At 32.3% G+C, this 17954-nt stretch overlaps 1 protein-coding gene across 4 annotated transcripts in view; it reads left to right on the top strand.

The window, feature by feature from the left end:
- The window catches only part of LOC130668179 (protein gustavus), a 91076-nt gene that overhangs the window by 43743 nt on the left and 29379 nt on the right, over positions 1 to 17954 (top strand). The window contains exons 1-2 of one of the 4 annotated variants that reach the window (XM_057470344.1): positions 12254 to 13008; positions 17463 to 17498. The exons of 1 other annotated variant lie outside the window; for it this stretch is intronic. In XM_057470344.1, coding sequence (XP_057326327.1) covers positions 12974 to 13008; positions 17463 to 17498 — 71 coding nt within the window. In that variant the 5' untranslated portion in view covers positions 12254 to 12973. Of the gene's footprint in view, positions 1 to 12253; positions 13009 to 17462; positions 17499 to 17954 lie in introns of those variants that run through there. 2 more of the 4 variants (XM_057470341.1, XM_057470345.1) reach the window with 2 other exon arrangements.

Here is a 17954-nt window from a genome sequence, read left to right as displayed (position 1 = left end):
AGTATAAATACAAGTTTTATAAATTTTTATTGGGTCTGACTTTGATAAACACATATATGAGGATAGAATAATGATAACATGATATAATAAAACCGAAGACTTGAAAGTCTTGATCCTATAATGACGCAATGGTTGAGTGCACAAGCAGATAGCTGAAAATGCATCAAAGTCCAAAGTCGCCTTACGTCCTTTCTCACGACCCAAAGGACGTGCGCTCGATTGGCATACATACCTAAGCTTCATTCCCTCATGCTGCCTTATAGACATATATATATGTGTACCCTCAACAGCTGGCCAATCCCTAAGGACCAGCTGCACACTTCCTCTAAACCCAATACAAGTAATTCCGAATTCCTTGGCTCAATATCTGTCGCTATATACCAGCCCTCTTGCCTCTACCTCTACCTCTTGCATTACTCTTACCCATTACCTACATCGTTAACTTGTTCTTATCCCTCTTCAGCTCGTATACTTCTGGTATCAATCCCCAGTACAGGGTCCAGGCATCCTACAGATTCTTTAGCTCACAAAAATCCCAAATTAAAAATTTAAATTGAATTTTTAAAAAGTTTATAAACTAAAAGTCATCCAGGTAAAGAAATTTCGAGCAGAAAAAATAAGGAAATTTTTTCTCGACTGAAAACTGACTGACAGAAGGTCCAGGTAGTGAACACCAGGCCGGAAAATGACTGAAACTTTCTATTCTATATTGAGTTGCTTGAAATTTTTCAAAGCTCTACAGGAATTCAGCCAATTTCCGGTCTGTTAATTAAAAAATCCGGCCGATTTCGGCCTTTTACAATAAAATTCGAAGACTTTGGCGCGATTTCGGCCAAATTTAGAATTTTCAGCCCTTTTTCATATTTTAAATATTTTAACTCGGGTAATTAAATTAGTCTGTCAGACACTTAAATTTTTAATTGTTTATTGAAGTTAAATAAATTAAAACTAACGTCTGGGGAATGGGGATGATGAAAATGATGAAGGTTTTGTTAAAATTATCGCGATAAATAATTGATTGCTTCCGTAATAAATAAACGCTTATATATATTTATATATTACGGCTGTGTAAATGAAATTTAGTCAGAAGTTGTTAATTATTGATGAAAATAAAGGGGAGGATATTAAATTATTATTCGATAAAAGATAATAGGGGTCGAAGTGTCAGTTAACAGATTTATTGATTTTTTTATCTGATTTATTGGTTCGTTTTTAAATTTCGAAATACTGACGGCGGGAGATAAAAAAAATTTCCCAGGATTTTTTGAAATTAAAATTTATCTCAAATTTTTAAGGGTAAACTTTTAATGTTGCGTTCCAAATTTTTTTATGACCAGATGCGATGTAGAGATAAGACTTTTAGAAAATCCAAAATCCTAAATAAATATTTTTTCTACCGCTTTATTTTTTCTAAATGATAAAAATGTTTGAAGTATAAAATTTATATTTTGAGTCTACAGTCGCAAATTCATAAACGAAAATTATCTAGCTTTGAATTTTTATTAGAAAAATATTTTGTTCATCAAATATGTACTCAAAATAAGGAGTTGGTTCACCAAAAATATTCATAACTAAAAGTAATTGGTCGAAGTAAAAATATCTATGGCCGAATATATTCATGTCAAATTTATTCAATGAAATGACATCCGTATTGGAAAATACATATTTCGTTCCATTCTACAGGTTAAGTAATAGGGTCAATGGGTATTTTTGACGATGGATATTTTTGATACTCATATTTTCATAAATCAAAATAACTGAATCAATTAGTTAACGAACTTATTTTTGTCATCTCAGAATCGTTTTAAACCCAATCACATTACTAAAGTATTAAAATAATTCATAATTTGAAATTATATAAGAGAGGGAGGGCAAAAGGAGGTACTTAAGAAAATATCAAGTTTTTGAGGACTCAAATACACTAAATTTTTTTTTTTTTTTTTAATGATATTCAAAGTAAATAGAAAAAATTTTCAGTTACCGTTAAAAAAAAAATGTTTTCATTTTCGCGGGCCCCGAAAAAAGATAAAAAAAAAAATTTCTGGATTTTAAATGAATTTGATTGAGTTAAATTTTTTTGCAAGTAATTTATAGGCAGAAAAATTATATTTTGTATGATTATTGGAATCAAAAGAAGAAGAACAAATTTTTAATAGTTTTTATCATTAAACAAGTCATTGATATTTTTCAACTGACAATTGATTTTTGAAAAAACAACTCAAAAATTTAAAATAACGCTCAAATATATTTACAAAAGTGATTTTGGAATGTTTGAAAACCATTTAAAATATAAAATTTTTTTTTTTACAAAATTTTGGGGGTACCCCGTTTTGCCCCCTCCCCCCCTGTTTACATATCAAATCGCAGTATTGATATTCTACAATACAAAAATTTCCAAACTATCAGCAAATTTTCAAATTATTCAAAAATTCAAATTATCATCCGTGATTCTATAAAAAATTTGTATTTCATCAATTCAAAATTTTGACCAAGTATCCAAATTCAAAATTAAAATTTTTAATTTCACATTTAATTCAAAAACAACTCGCGCGCTTTCAATAGACACTTATGAAAAAAAGCTGTAAAGAGGATTTTTAATTAATGGTGAATTAATCGGATAAATTATTCTTCAAAGATTGAAATAATTACAAAAAAAAATTACTAAAACTGTTGATAAATATTATTTAAGCCCTTATAATAAGAGGATGGTATATAAATTAAATTTAATGAAAAGTACTGAATAAATAGCATTGAAGCTCGAGTTTGTATTACGCTCAGAGGAAAATATAAATAATAATACCAAAAAAAAAAACACAATTATAAAGTAAAGTAGGAGAAGAGGCAGGACTGCAGGGAATCAAAGTACTCGGATTTCTCATCCCTTTAACCACAATCGTTTCATTTCACTGTCGCTAAGCGAAATATATATACATATATATCGATTACATGATCCCACGGGGGTACATATATATGATATTGAATAGGAATGAAAATAGTGTACATATATGATGCGAGGTTGTTCAGCACGTTTAATACACACTAGCCCGTGGATTATTCCGGCGATTCGAATTTATTATCACCCCCCACTCACTCACTCATATGACAAACTATTTTATTTTTCCAACTGACAATCGATAAAATTGCATTTGTGTCATCAGATAAATTATCTTTTGCTTACTATTTTATTCAACTAAACGTTTAAATATTTACAGTGTTTACGTTCATTCAATTTGTTTTTAAATAAATTGTTTATTTATGAAGAGTTTTTTTTTTTTAATTTATTTCGGGTGATAAATTGAATTTATATTTTTACTGGGGAAGCCGGACTGGGATGAAGCGAAATGAGATGGATTTTGTTTGGAAATTTATTTATTTACGGGAAAATGGGTGGGGGAGGGAGATTTTAATGTTTATAGTTCTCGGGAAATTTAATGGATGGAAAAGTGCAAGTAGTTTGTAATGAAAAAAAAAATTGAATTCAAATGGGACGGAAATTAAATTTTTTTAGTTGGTCTTTTGTTGTTTTTTAAAATAATTAGTTGACCGGGTTTGTGACTAAAAATATTAATAATTGTAGGTCATTTTACTCTAAATTTATTATATTGCAGTGAAAAATTTTTATCTTGCATGAGAAAAATTTTTTTAATATTTAAATCAAATTTAAATAATCAATTTTATAAATTTTATTTTTTACTGCATAAATTTATTTAATCGCTTTATTTTTTTATAAATTTATATCAATTTGCGCTCAAGTTCATAAACTAGTTTCCATAATTCGTTTTTTTTTTAATTTTCATGCAAAATTTAATTTACATCCGAAATATAAAAAAAAATTCTACCATAAATTTTTTTTCAATACCAAAATTGATCATAAATAAAATTTTTCCGACATAAATATTTCCACGTCGATTCAAAACAAAACCTGTTCCCCCACCCAAAACAAAAAAAATAATTAAAACTCGAAAGTACAAAATTTACGGTAGAAAAAGCCGACAGTTATCGCCAGCTGCTATAAAACAGATGACCGATTTTGAAATCAGCTGTTACTAATTTTTAGTCTATTTGATTTATAATACAGATATATACTATATATATACTATATAACAAAATTCATCGCCTTTCACCTTCACGCGATAAAATATTCAAACCATTAGTTAATAACCCGACGCAATTTTGCGTTAGCGTTCAAAAAATTTCAGCTATTCCTGATTAAGAAAAAAAAAAAAAACCTGTTTAAAGTTTCATGCTGTCAGTATTTATCGCAAAAGCTCACAGCAGGACTTATTGACCCAAATAGCACAGCAGCGGAATCAAAGATTGGATTTCCCAGCGAATAATTATTCTCCCGGAACTTTATCAAATTTTTTCTTTGTCGGCTCAAAATTTATCGACATGATTCATATCCATCTACAGATATAGAGACTTATTCTCATTAGACTCCCACGTACTTATGAAATTAATAGCGTTTGAAATAGTTTAGAAATTCAGCCTTGACTGGAAACACTCCAGAGCACTGGGACAATGAACTGAAATCCAGCATTAAAACAAGAAGTAAATAAGCTTCCTTGTAGTACAGCTCAAATGAAATTGCGCCTTCTCCCTAATTTGGGCATTAGTTAGAGGAACTAGAAGTCGTATCCAGGGAAACAAAATTCCTGAGCGATAATAAAGTTGGTTGGAGTAAAAAAAATTTTGAAGCAAACTGTACGGCAGGTATAAACCTAATACCTGCGGACTGGGGATGGATTGCCGAGGATAAAAGAGAAAGATGAGCGAGACTGTACTTTTACAACACAGACAGAATATAATATATATATAAGATATAAAAGTGAAGGAAATAAAAGCCGGCAGACGTATAGTTGTGCTGTAGCATATAAAAGTGGGATAAATAAAAGTGAAGCTAAGGGCAGGTGCTGTACTAATACGGACCTACTCCAAGGTAGACGACGCGGAGCTCTAGCTAAAAAAGCGAGTAATAAAAATAATACTCCTCAGCCTTCATCCAATTATTTAAATTACCGGCTCCATCACCTTAATTCAAACGCAACTTAGCTCAGAACCTTGGGCTGCTGGAAGAGCCACTGCTATTTCCCATCACTTGCTGGGGATTAAAAAAATTCACCAAACACGGGGACGAAAATTAAAGCATCTGCAGCTTGGATTATCACTAAACTCTCTGGCTGTTCCCACTCTACTCTGCTCTACTCCATTCTACTCGACTCTACTCTGTTCTATTTAGCTCTTGCTTGAGCTATCTCTGGTGTTGGTTATTTTCTGATAGCGGGTATGAGGAATGCAATTTGGCAAAAATTTAAACGCGGCATTTCGGTCGCTAATGCACCTTCCAAAGTGCTCTTCGGTACCTTACTCTCTAATATCTATCTATCTTACTTACTTACTCACTGTCTCTTTCTCACACCATTCGTTAACCGCTGCAGAGAATTTCCTGTTACGTATCTACATATGTATGTATCTAGTCTAGTCTATGTATGTACTAGTGAACCGAGACCAGCAAGTAACGTGACGTTGGTTAATACGATTACCGTCGTCGCGTCGCTTTGCCGTCCAACGAATTATCGTCATCGACTATAGCTATTCTAGAGCAGTCCCAGAGGAACCAACCGCAGCCTGGCGATGCTGATGAGGTGCCTGGAGACCCGTCGCATGAGATTTTGAGCCACTGGATGCGGTATCCTAGTCTGCATTCCCAGAATGTGCGATCGGGTGCGAACTACGTCTAATACCGTCAACTACCAGCCACCATTCCGAATTATGTGCCACTGGGATAGCTGGCTCTGCATTAACATACACACACACACACACGCACACACCCAAGTGCTCAATTCAACTCACAACATGATTGAGTGCTGGCTAGAACATCCAACGTAATCCAGATATGATAAACGGTATCAGAGTAACCTAAGTACAATTTATGCTCTGGCTCGCATCGTAGCTCGTTAATGTAGTCTGGATGTGTGTTGGATGAAATGCCGCGTCGGAAATAAATTTTAAACGCCACCGAAACTCCGGCATAACATCTAGATCTCTATTCTGGATACTGAGTGTCTGGAGTATTGAATTGCTGGTGGGTGCTGTTGTGTTCAAAGGTAATCAAGTGCAAGATACAACACCCAGAGTGTCGCAACACCTCGAAACATATCAGTTAGAGGACACTCGCACATACATACACACATTGCACAGATAGTGTACAGACGTGCGAAGCCATCCAGAGTACCAAGTTAAGCGAACTAGCGACAGCGTTGTATAGCACACGGTCAATGACGCTTTGCGTCCCCTGTCCCTCTACACATCTCGCCGCGGATTTGTTCCTCGTGGTCATTGCCCCCACCAGCAGCACCAGCAATACTCGCCGTACACTCTGTGTACTGGCTATCTATACACATCGTGGCCAGCTGCATGTGCGATATATAAATGGATATATAGGACTGTAGTGGGACATATAGGTTGTCTGTATAGCAACGGGCAGTACCGGCCGGTGGACAACCTCGCCAGCACATACGTCTATATATATATTGTATATGTGTATATGTGTGTATATATATATAGCAATGGATGGATCCATAGTAGAAGCCAAAGACACTCTCGGAACTGACAAAAGCCGGCCTTCAAGCTGACATTCACTTGGTGCTGGGTCTACTCCTCTGCTAACACATTCTCTTATTTCTCTTATTCCCGATCTTTCTCTCAAGTTTATACTCCGTGGAAGCCAACCCATGCCTTGGCTAGAAGAGCCAAACTGGCCCAGAGTCCGAGGAAACGGCCACGGGCCATAACAAAGACCCGGTTGTGAGCCCGCCATATCCTTGTCCAGACTCCCTTTTGATCCTCGTCCTCGTCCTCTGCATAAACTCGGCTGCAGGCTGCAGACTACAGACTACAGCTAAACTGGATAATAACAAGAGAATGCCTGGTTGATACTGAGGAAATTTAACGTCAGTCAAGGACGTCTTAGTCCGGTTTCGTTGCACCATCTCACTAATTTAGTATTTAAATCTTTGCTGTTTCCAGTCCTAGATCTTGTTGTAATGTGAATCCACGTGGCTATTAATTATTCAACTATAATTTACTCAACTTGTAACGGTATAACTTATTCGTATAGATATAGGAGATAGTAATGATCGAGGATGTGGATGTTGATGTGAATGGATGTATTATACATAGCAGAATTATATTATATATATTATGTTATAAGATTATTCCACGTGCGTCTTAGAAACGGCCATGACATTCTACCGGCAAATATACGATTTATGTAAACTCGTTATGTTTAGTTACATATATATATATATATATATCTCTCTCTGTCTCTATCTCTACCCGATGGGAATATAAATGCCCAGATTTTGGAGCATCGCCAAATTAATTTAACTCAATCGGTGCTGGAATATTGTTCGATGGAATCTATACACTAGGCTGTGGACTCCAGGCATTTGCATAATTGTTAAGTTTTATTTAATACCGAAAGGTCTCCTCTCGGTCCGTAGAAAGTAAGACATTTGTTAAGAGGAAGTAAGAATTTTAGCACAATGTGGTACAGATTGTAGAATGTATATATTTACATTCAAGTTTCGAAGGATAATCGATCATTTTTAGTCGCATTTGACCTTCGTCAGTAGAAGGTCCGATGGTGTATTCATCAGCCTTTTTTTCCTATCGAGCATAAAGAGACCCAGGTACATAATATACAAGAGAATATTAATCGATTGCTCCCCACTCGATCCATCAATTTGCTCGAGATCGAGGATTTATTGAATACTTTGTAGGATATTTAATAAATAACAAATATTCGATGAATAAATTTTTTTTTTTTTAATAAAATTGAGTGAAATTGGACGAATGTGAGGCTGCCAACAAATTGGATATCCCGGCGCATTTAAGAAAGTATATATATGTATATAAATTTATATGTTTGGTCGTATGGAGGATGGCGGATAGTAGAAGTCGCTCACCCTGAGAAGTTGGCGCGCGAGTTGAGTCAGTCGAGGCAAGAACTCGAGGTGGTAAAAAATAAGTCGATGTAGCTCAGTCCCATGTCCCAAGAGACCACAACACAGGAGTCTTTATAGTCAGTATTAATATTATATAGCTCTGGGACTCGACAAGACTACGCTGCGTTGAACTTCACTTCAATGTACTTCAATTCATTTTACTCTGAGATGAAGTTCCAGGCGGATATCAAATACTTTTTATCTCTTAAAAAAAATATTACATAGAGAGCCGCCTTTAAATTAATTTTATCTGCAAAAACACTCGTCCGCGATGAGTGGAATTGGTGCATGCGCGCAACTAATAACATAAAACATAACCTAAGTTAAAAATGTAAAATATCTAATTTAAAATGAAAATAATCTCACATTAAAATCTTAAAATCCATCGACGTTATACTAAAAATTTTCTTTAAATTTTAATTCTTTTGTCCCTACTTATCCGGCTTTGCTGAGGCTTCGAGATTTCCTTTCTTTTCCTTTATTACACCGATATCCAGGTACTCAGTTCGGTTACCAACTTGCAACATTTGTCATTTAGTCTTGGTCTCGTGTTTTTTTATTCTTTACCTGAGCCTTCGAGCCCCAGGTCTATATACCTGGACGGTTTCTAAACTCCTGATTCATGCTTTTTTTTCATTTTATAATTTAGAGAGTCTCAGTTGCTTAACCTTGAGTTACTCAAGAATTTTAAAACTTCAAAGCTGCATTAAATGAAACTCATTTAAGATGCAGTTACACCAGAAATAATAAATATTTTGAAAAAAATAAAAAATTTGTCGTTGGAAATTTTTTTATACTAAAACATAATTTCGAATAAATTTTTTTAAATTTCCTACCAAAATCACAAGCAACCAGAATACTTTTTTTAATTTTTACTAAAACAAATTTTGAATAAATTTTTTCGAATTTCCCACCAAAATCAGTTACGATTGAAATATTTTTTTAAATTTTTAATAAATCAAATTTTGAATAAATTTTTTTAAATTTCCCACCAAAATCACGTACGACCAAAATACTTTTTTCAATTTTTAGTACAACAAATTTTAAATAAATTTTTTTAAATTTCCCACCAAAATTACGTGCGACCAAAATACTTTTTTCAATTTTTAGTACAACAAATTTTGAATAAATTTTTTCAAATTTCCCACCAAAATCACGTGCGACCAAAATACATTTTCAATTTACAATAAAACAAATTTTGAATAAATTTTTTCAAATTCCCCACCAAAATCACGTGCGACCAAAATACATTTTCAATTTACAATAAAACAAATTTTGAATAAATTTTTTCAAATTTCCCACCAAAATCACGTGCGACCAAAATACATTTTCAATTTACAATAAAACAAATTTTGAATAAATTTTTTCAAATTTCCCACCAAAATCACGTGCGACCAAAATACTTTTTTCAATTTTTAATAAAACAAATTTTGAAAAAATTTATTCAAATTTCCCACCAAAATCACTTGCGATTGAAATATTTTTTAAAATTATTAGTCAAATAAATTTTTAATATTCGTAATTATCGGGAATAACAAAAAAAGCGGCCCATTTTGCCTCGCTTTCAAAAATGACTAATAAAAAATAATTATCTGACCCCATTATAAATTAAAATAAAAAAAAAGTCACCCATTTTTTTTACTGCTGGAAATAAATTTCGTAATTCAATATTTTTATGTATCGACACTAATTATTAATTAATAATCACCAATAATTATCCAATGTACAATATACAATCTACAGCATTAATAATGAATTTTAATACAACTCCATATTTTATTAATTTGCATATTGAACTTTCCCATTCACCGCGATATTAAATTTTCCATTTCATTTTTTAAAAACAACCAATTATTGTTGTTATACACAACATATACATAATAATTTTATAAATTACCATTACTATTATAACAAAATTATCCGCACAACAGCAGAGGAATTAACTCGACAGAAAAATATCCATTTACGTCATCGCAATAAAATTATTTTAAATATAATAAAAATATTTAGCCAGAGAAATCGCGTCCGGTGTAACATATCGGAAATAGTCTGTACATATATACATATATATGTATACTTTGGTTACAATCAAAGTGCATACTATGTACTCGTATAGTAGATGTGCCATGTACATCATATATGTATATAAAGTTTATTAAGTACGTAAGTAAGTAAGTAAGTAAGCGAGTAAATAAGTAAGTAAGTGTATGTATATAGAGTTGAGAGACTGAGATTACCCTGTAAACCACAACGATTAATTTTCAACCGCACGGAGACACATTACCATCCACTCGGAAATAGCACCAGGGGTAGCCGCATAAAAATTCAAGACGCGCGACACCTAAACCTCTCACTCTCATCCCAAGTCCAATCTAATTGCAGCTCTCAGCTTTCTCTCTTTCTTGCTCTCTTGCTTTCTCTGATGCTGGCTAAAGACTACAGACTACGGAATTGCTACTCCTATCTTTTATTTAATATACATATAGATATATATACTTGTATTATACATTTATCTCATCTAACCTTCTTCAATGTCCAAAATCCCACTACAGTATTCATCCTTTTTCATCTACGAGATTGTGATTTTTTTTTTTTCAAATTCATTAGATAAATAGCGAAATTATTCTTGCACAGAAAAAAAGGATTTCTTGGCGCAAGAAATATTTTGCATTATGAATTGAAGACAAAAATTTTTCTAGGACTAGAAAAAATTTCTTGGCTCAAGAATTTTTTTCTCGCCTCAAAAAAACTTTTATTGCTCCAAGAAAATTTTTGTTTTGAATTTATAACGCAAAAAATTTCTTAGGTCAAGTAAAAATTTTCTTGGGGCGAGTTAAAATTTTTTGTGTCAAGAAATTTTTTTTTTCTGTGTGAATAATTCGTTTGTTAATCAACAATTATTTTTTTGTTCAAAAATAATGATACTGAAGTTAGCTGATGTCTAATGATTTTTGAAATTTTTTTTATAATGATAAATTAGAAAAAAAAAATTTTTGAAAAATTGCACTTATAGTTTTTCAAATTTTCTACATGTGCATTTTTTTATTTGTTATTTTTTTGCAATTAATCTGAAAAAAAGAAAAATTGTTAATGTATTCAAAAAATTTTAAAAAGTTAGCGGGTAAAAAATTTATTTTAAGCTGTCTTTAGTTTGAGGTTCTGTTAATTATTTCGTTAAAAATCGCCATCTGAAAATAAAAAAAAAACTACTCGAGCTTGGGCTAAACAATTATTTGTACTCCAAATCTGTCGATTTCACCAGAAAGTTTTTCCACAAAAAAATGGGTTAGCTGAAATATTTTCAAAGCCATTAGAGAGCTTTTGCTTCATCAATTCGGCAAATTGACTTTTTTACAAAAAGTCGAGTTCGAATGTAAGCTCCAGAATTATTAAATAAAAAACCGCGATTTCCAGCGTAAGTTAATCGGCCCAGCTTTTTCATAAATGTTCAGCCATTTACCCATCACATCTCTTTTCAAAATAAATGTATTTATTCCCTGTCCTCTTCACAAACTTTATTTTCGCAAAACCGCATCCATTTTCCAGCTTCGCCCATCTGTTGAAATCCCGTAAAATAAAAATTTTTATATAAATAAAAAAAGCTAAAAGTCCATGGATATCTCCGTTAAAATTCATATTAATTCCACAGCAAATACAAGGACACTCGTGTACATGGGTATCCATAGGTCTATAACCTCCCTTTCACCCTATAGCCTTGCCAGTCCATGAAACCCCAACGAACCTTCCTCCACATCCATATCCACGTCGACATCCATATCCACATCCACGTCGACATCGAAATCTCCATCAGCACTTACCATCACACCCATACAAACCCAGTCCCTTTAACACAAAACCGTGACCCTCCGTACAATCAGTATCGCCCTTTTAGGGTGTCGCTCCCCAATATCGTAACCAACCCAAGCCCATGGGATCCAGAATTCGGGGATCGTAATATGGGGCTCCGTTGACTGCATCCTCTATCCCTGGCTCTATTACTTCATCTACAATCTAGGGTCTAGGGTAAGTCCAGGGTATAGGGTCTAGGGTCTAGGGTGTAGAGTCTAGGGTCTGCATCCAGCCAACGACTGGCGTTCAAAATAAATCGAGGGCCACAGGGCTCTGGTCTTCCCATACACGAGACTGCACTTCCCCTCTCCAGCCCCACTCCTCACTTCTCGACCCTTCTCTCGAGCGCATGCAATCCGTCCCCACCAGTCGGCATGCGCGTCGGGTTCGGCGCGTTCATTCTCAGTCTTCGCTGGGCCGTCGTCGTGGCAGCTTCGCGACTCTTTTTTTTTCACGCAACTCAATTAAATTTAAAAATTAATAAATAATTTTAACAATAACCAGCCCAGACTCAATTTAAACATAAGTAATTACAATAATTAAATTTAAAATTTGAAAAAAAATAAATAAAAGCCCGACGCGAGTGTCATTTGTTTTACCGTAAAAGTTGGTCGTTAATTTTTTACGCATCATACGTGAGGTAATCGTCGTTTATTGTAACTGCGATTGATGAGTGAAGTTTAAAGACAGTATATATATATATTTATATATTTATATATATACATACATACATGTACAAGGAGTTATTATTTGTTGCGTTATATGTCTCGTGGACGATTTATTGCTGAGCGTCCCGGACGAACTGTTCGAGTGACGCTTGCGCCAACGGCCATCGAGGAGCAAAAGTCGATGAGATAATTCTAAGTGTGTTGTTAGTTTTATTTCTCATCGTTTATAAATAATTAATTAAATAATTAGTTGATATTTATGTGCGCGAGTGCAATATTAATTTATTAATTTTAAATTCCTGGTTAAATTTAGTTAGGAATAAATATATATCAGTATATATATTTTTAAAAATATAATAAAACATAAACGTGATTTAAAATTTAGTTTTTCAATTGTGTGGTTAATTACTTTTTATAAATCGATCGTTGGATACGTCGTAGACCACAATGATGACCGATTGGACGGTTAAAGCGCGACGGACGTAAGTTTTTTTTTTTTTTTAATTATAATTATTTTTGTTAATTAATTAATTCATTAATTATGTAAGAGTTCAATTGATAAGAGCAATAAATGTGTGTGTGATTATTTGGGCGGCGTTTGAAATTCGCGGTAAAAATTTTTGAATTTAAAAAGTCCCGCGAAATTCAAATCCGCCATGTTGGCTTGGCGTGGCTTGGGCTGTGGTTATTTATTGTGATTAATTGACTTGATAATTGGGATATATATTTTATATATATGTATATAGAAATATATATTATGAATATTTATATTCGATAGAGGTTTCGCAGCGCGGTAACGTGGGCAGATAAAATTTATGAGGCAGTCGGCTGGCTCGGACGCGAGTTTTGTTTAATCGGATGTTTGCCGCCATAAAATAAACACGTGTGTGTTACACTTGTGTGTATATTGTGAATTCTTAAGTTTCGTCGTTCATATGACGTGTTTTTATTCGTGGAATTTTTAATTAATAAATGTTTATTATTATTGTACGTGGTATTTAAATAATATTCAAGGACAGGATGCGCGTGAGTGATTGTACTAATCTCGGTTTAGTCACTGGAAAATTTTTCTTTGCTTTCTTTTTTTTTGATGATTCATAATTTTGTCAGTTGGGGATTTTGAATTTCAGCCGTAATTATCTCTAACCGTGACGTCCCCTAATTATGATAACTTTCAGACTCAATTCATAAATTTTGAATATTTCTTACTGTTGTGCGCACGCGTTTTTAACTTTTTCGAATTTCAAAATAATTTCATTGTTTTATTACAAACAATTCAAATTTTATTTTTTAAATTTACGCGCGCTTTGTTTTAATAAATATTTAAATCAGTTTATTTATAAACTACAAGTGCGTTAATTACTTCAAAAAATTTTAAAATTATGCGCGCGCAATTCAAAATTTTTTTTTAAAGTAAAGTTAGCGGACACCTGACAATTTTTAAAACATTCAAATAATAAAGTAAAATGTTTACAATAAAAAAAAAAAAATGCACATGTAGAGAATTCAAAAATCTTCACGTGCATTTTTTAAAAAATTCATTATGTTAATTATTTAATTTTTTATATATAGTTCAAAAATTTTCTTATGTCTGCTCCATTTACTCTGATATTTTTTTGCATAAAAAATTTAAAAATTCAAATTTTTGCTGCGTCACATTAATTAGATCTAATTACAATAATTAACATTTTTAAATATTTACTCCAAAATTTTTTTTTATGACATTTAGCGAAGGGGAGGGGTAAATATTCGATAAAGATTTATTTAGAGAATTTAAATACAAAGAATATATATATACAGTATATATTTACGTATATATAATATGTATAATCTTAAATAAATTTGATCTTAACGACAGAGTAATCAGAAGATTATATGCATTAAAACCCGATCTGGTCTCTCGGGTTTAATAAAATATTTTAATAAAGAAACATAAAACTCGATATAATATTACACAGTGTCATTAAAAACTGAATATTTAATTAGCTAAAAAAGTGATTCGCTCTTCAATTAAACTCATTACTCCTATTCATCATTACCAGCACCAGCGAATCCATTTCGCTTTATATATTTTATTATAAAATAAAAAATTAATAATAATTACTCATGCGCAAAACTGACGGAGGAAAAAAGTCAGTCGAGTGAACAGTTCGCATTTAAAACTAAAAACTCCCTGAAAAATATCTTTTTGTGCAAAAAATATTTTTCCCTTCATTACGTTTATAAAAGAGAATCGATATCAAACATTGTGATGAATTTTAAACTTTTACATTTCATAATTTATCATTTTTATTTTTACCAACTCACGTATTATGAAAGAAAAATTTAGTAAAAATAAAAATAATAAGAGTTCAAAGAGCTGATAGAAGGAACAAATGATGCGTCCATTGTCTCGATGATCGATGAAAGCTTCATTGAGTGTAACGATCTTCAGCTTTTAAAGTCTCATAAAGTGCAGAAAATAATCATAATAATAATAAAAAAAAAACCCGAGTTATTCAACGATAAAACTCGAGGGAATAATGAAAAACCTCATGACGTTTGTTCATTTTCCGTGACGTTTTTTTCCGAGCTCCAAATTGCGATAATTTTTCGCTCCAAAAAAATATAAATTGATTTAATTAAAAAAAAAATCAAGGTCTTGTGAATGCAATGAAATCTCGTACACATCCATGGTAATGCCCATAATTATATACCGTTGCACAATAAATGCGACGACGACGACGGTGCCGAGAGGTTACCGAGCAAAAAAAGTATCCCGTGGACTTGATCCACTATTCAAGTGAATAAATGATGTCAAGTGAAAGCGAACGCGCTTGTTATAATCACATTCAAAGTTATACTCATTGCGATACTCTATATATATATATATGAGCATATATTACATGCTACACGATGTAATGGGTGATAACCATCGACTTTTCTCTTCCAACGGTTTAATAAAAATAATAAATACTATTAATTTAACACTTGCATCTTTTATCGTTAAAATAACGTTTTTTTTTTTCATTTAATATTCAATTTTTTTTTTAATTGACATTTTAATGGGTCTTAAAATTTTATAATTCGATAAAATATTTTTTGAAATTTTTACTGAGCATAAATTTTAAATTTTCTCTTTATTTCTACAGAAAAAAATTTTTTGGAGCCCAAAAAATTTTCCATTTACTCCAAAAAATTTTTTTTCGTATAGAAGTTAACAAAAATTTTAATTTACGCTCAGTAAAAATTTCATTAAATTTTTCTAGAAATTAATTAAATTTTTTTTTACTTTGAAAGCTTAATTATGGAAAAAATTCATTTAATAAAATTCTATCTCTGCTTTATTCAACAAGACTCGAGTCTTGTAATATCATCGTTGAAATATATATATATACATGTGTTGAATTTCCTTTTATGCTTACACGCACGTGTTGCACGTGTGCACATACCGTAAGCATACGAGGAAGAGCCGATGATGGCATATACCGATGGCCAAGTAGAAGCTACAGTCTGTAGTCTGCAGAGTTGAGTGCATCCTCTTGTATCTTTAAATACACCCAGTGCGTTCTGCGTCGTGGTCAGTAACGTCTCTTTATATTTATTTACCATCTTCTATTCACTTAACTATATCAACTATAATTAACCCTCTGTGTGTGCGTGCGTGTGTGCCACATGTTGTAAAGATCTTTGCTCAAGGATCCACTGCAATTTCTATCCGAGCTTTTCTCGCAAAATTAAGATCGAGGCTCGATACATTTCTCTATCACCCAGCGATCGACGTTTCCATTTTCCAAAAATTTTCATTTGGTTACGAGAAAAACGTGGGCAAAGTTTCCATTTACTGCGCATGTGCAACAAGGATGTGTCGTTCGTCGACTTGAGTGTAAGAAAAAAAGTTTAGACCCTTCCTGAGTAACTTGAATCTACATGGCACCAATTTTATTCAAATTATTTTCGTTTCAAATTCCCATTAAAGCCATCGATCCCTGAATTACTACTTCCCTTTCTTAAAATCGGTCGACTAATTAGTGGCAATAAAAGTAATGCGAAATTACTTGGATGTGAATATAATGATAGCAATGACTTTGATAATTTTAGTAAATAATAGTGATTATAATGACAGACTTAGGTTGTGATCGGATTTCCTCGTTATTTAACGTGGGTCTAACGAGCCAATTCTCATTACACTAAACACTAAAGTGAACAACAAATTAAAACGTTCATTAACGTATCGGTTATCTCTATCTCTATATCTATATATATAGCAATCGTACTCTTGTAAGTACAGTTTAATTACATACAAATGTATATAGATATATATGGTGATAATTCAAATTATATATATACTTCTATTTTGTAAACTCTAAGTGCAGTTTGTTTTAATTAGACAAAATTTCGGCACTTTGTACTTTTTAATTTTCTCTGACGATACTGAAGTTAGCCGACGACGTAATTTTTTGAAAAAAATAAATTTTCAAAAAAATGCACTTATGGTTTTTTTAATTTTCTACATGTGCATTTTTTTTTTTTTTTAATTGATTTTGGAAAAAAAAACCGAAAATTGTTAATCGTCTTCTAACTTTGGGATCATTCCCTAACATCCGTTACTAATCTCCACATATTTACTTATTCATATTTATTTATATACATATATATGTGTAAATTTCACAATATATAAGTTTGGTAAATGCCGAAACAGAACAAAGAATATGACCTTCTAAACACGTCAAATACTTTCTAATAAATCCCAGTACCGTTTTATTTCGCAAATAAAATCTTTAAATATAATGATAATAAAATATATGTACAGATATTCATATTTTAAAGATTAGTATCACGAATATATTATTTCCTTATTTTTTTTTGTTAGAAAAAAAAATTTATAAATTTATGCGGCGTACGAGATATTTAAAAATGAAACCGTGTACTGACGCCTGTCGTTTTTTTCTTTCAGGCTGAGCCGTATCACGAGCAAAAATGAAGACACGAGGTATCATTCATTCAATCAATAGTTTTTAAATTACGGTTAATTAGATATTTTTTTCTTTGGTCGGAACATCAAAAGAAAAATTTTTAATTTAATTATAGCAAAATTTCTTTTGATGTTTCTACAGCGCAGTCGCGAATTTATACATATATATAGATATATAGAATGTGGTACAGAAACGAATTTGGAACACGTGCGCATTGAACGTGTGTAACACCCGCAAGCCTCTTTACTTATCGCTTAGTAAATATAGTATAGGTCTGTTGAGGTGTGGGTGGGCCAACGGTTTATTTGCAAATGGAAATAGCGGCCTCGTCCGCAACATCTCTTACTCCATTCGATACTCGATGGTTCTTTGTGTCTGTAAAATATATGAATATATATATACATATATATACATACATATAGTCATACGTAGAAAGAGGAGAGGACGTTAGCGCGCAAGCGTGTGCTGTCACT

This window comes from Microplitis mediator, chromosome 5 (genome assembly GCF_029852145.1).
Source record: "Microplitis mediator isolate UGA2020A chromosome 5, iyMicMedi2.1, whole genome shotgun sequence".
In the NCBI taxonomy this organism is placed as follows: Eukaryota; Metazoa; Arthropoda; class Insecta; order Hymenoptera; family Braconidae; genus Microplitis; species Microplitis mediator.
This window is presented reverse-complemented; position numbering and strand designations above follow the sequence as displayed.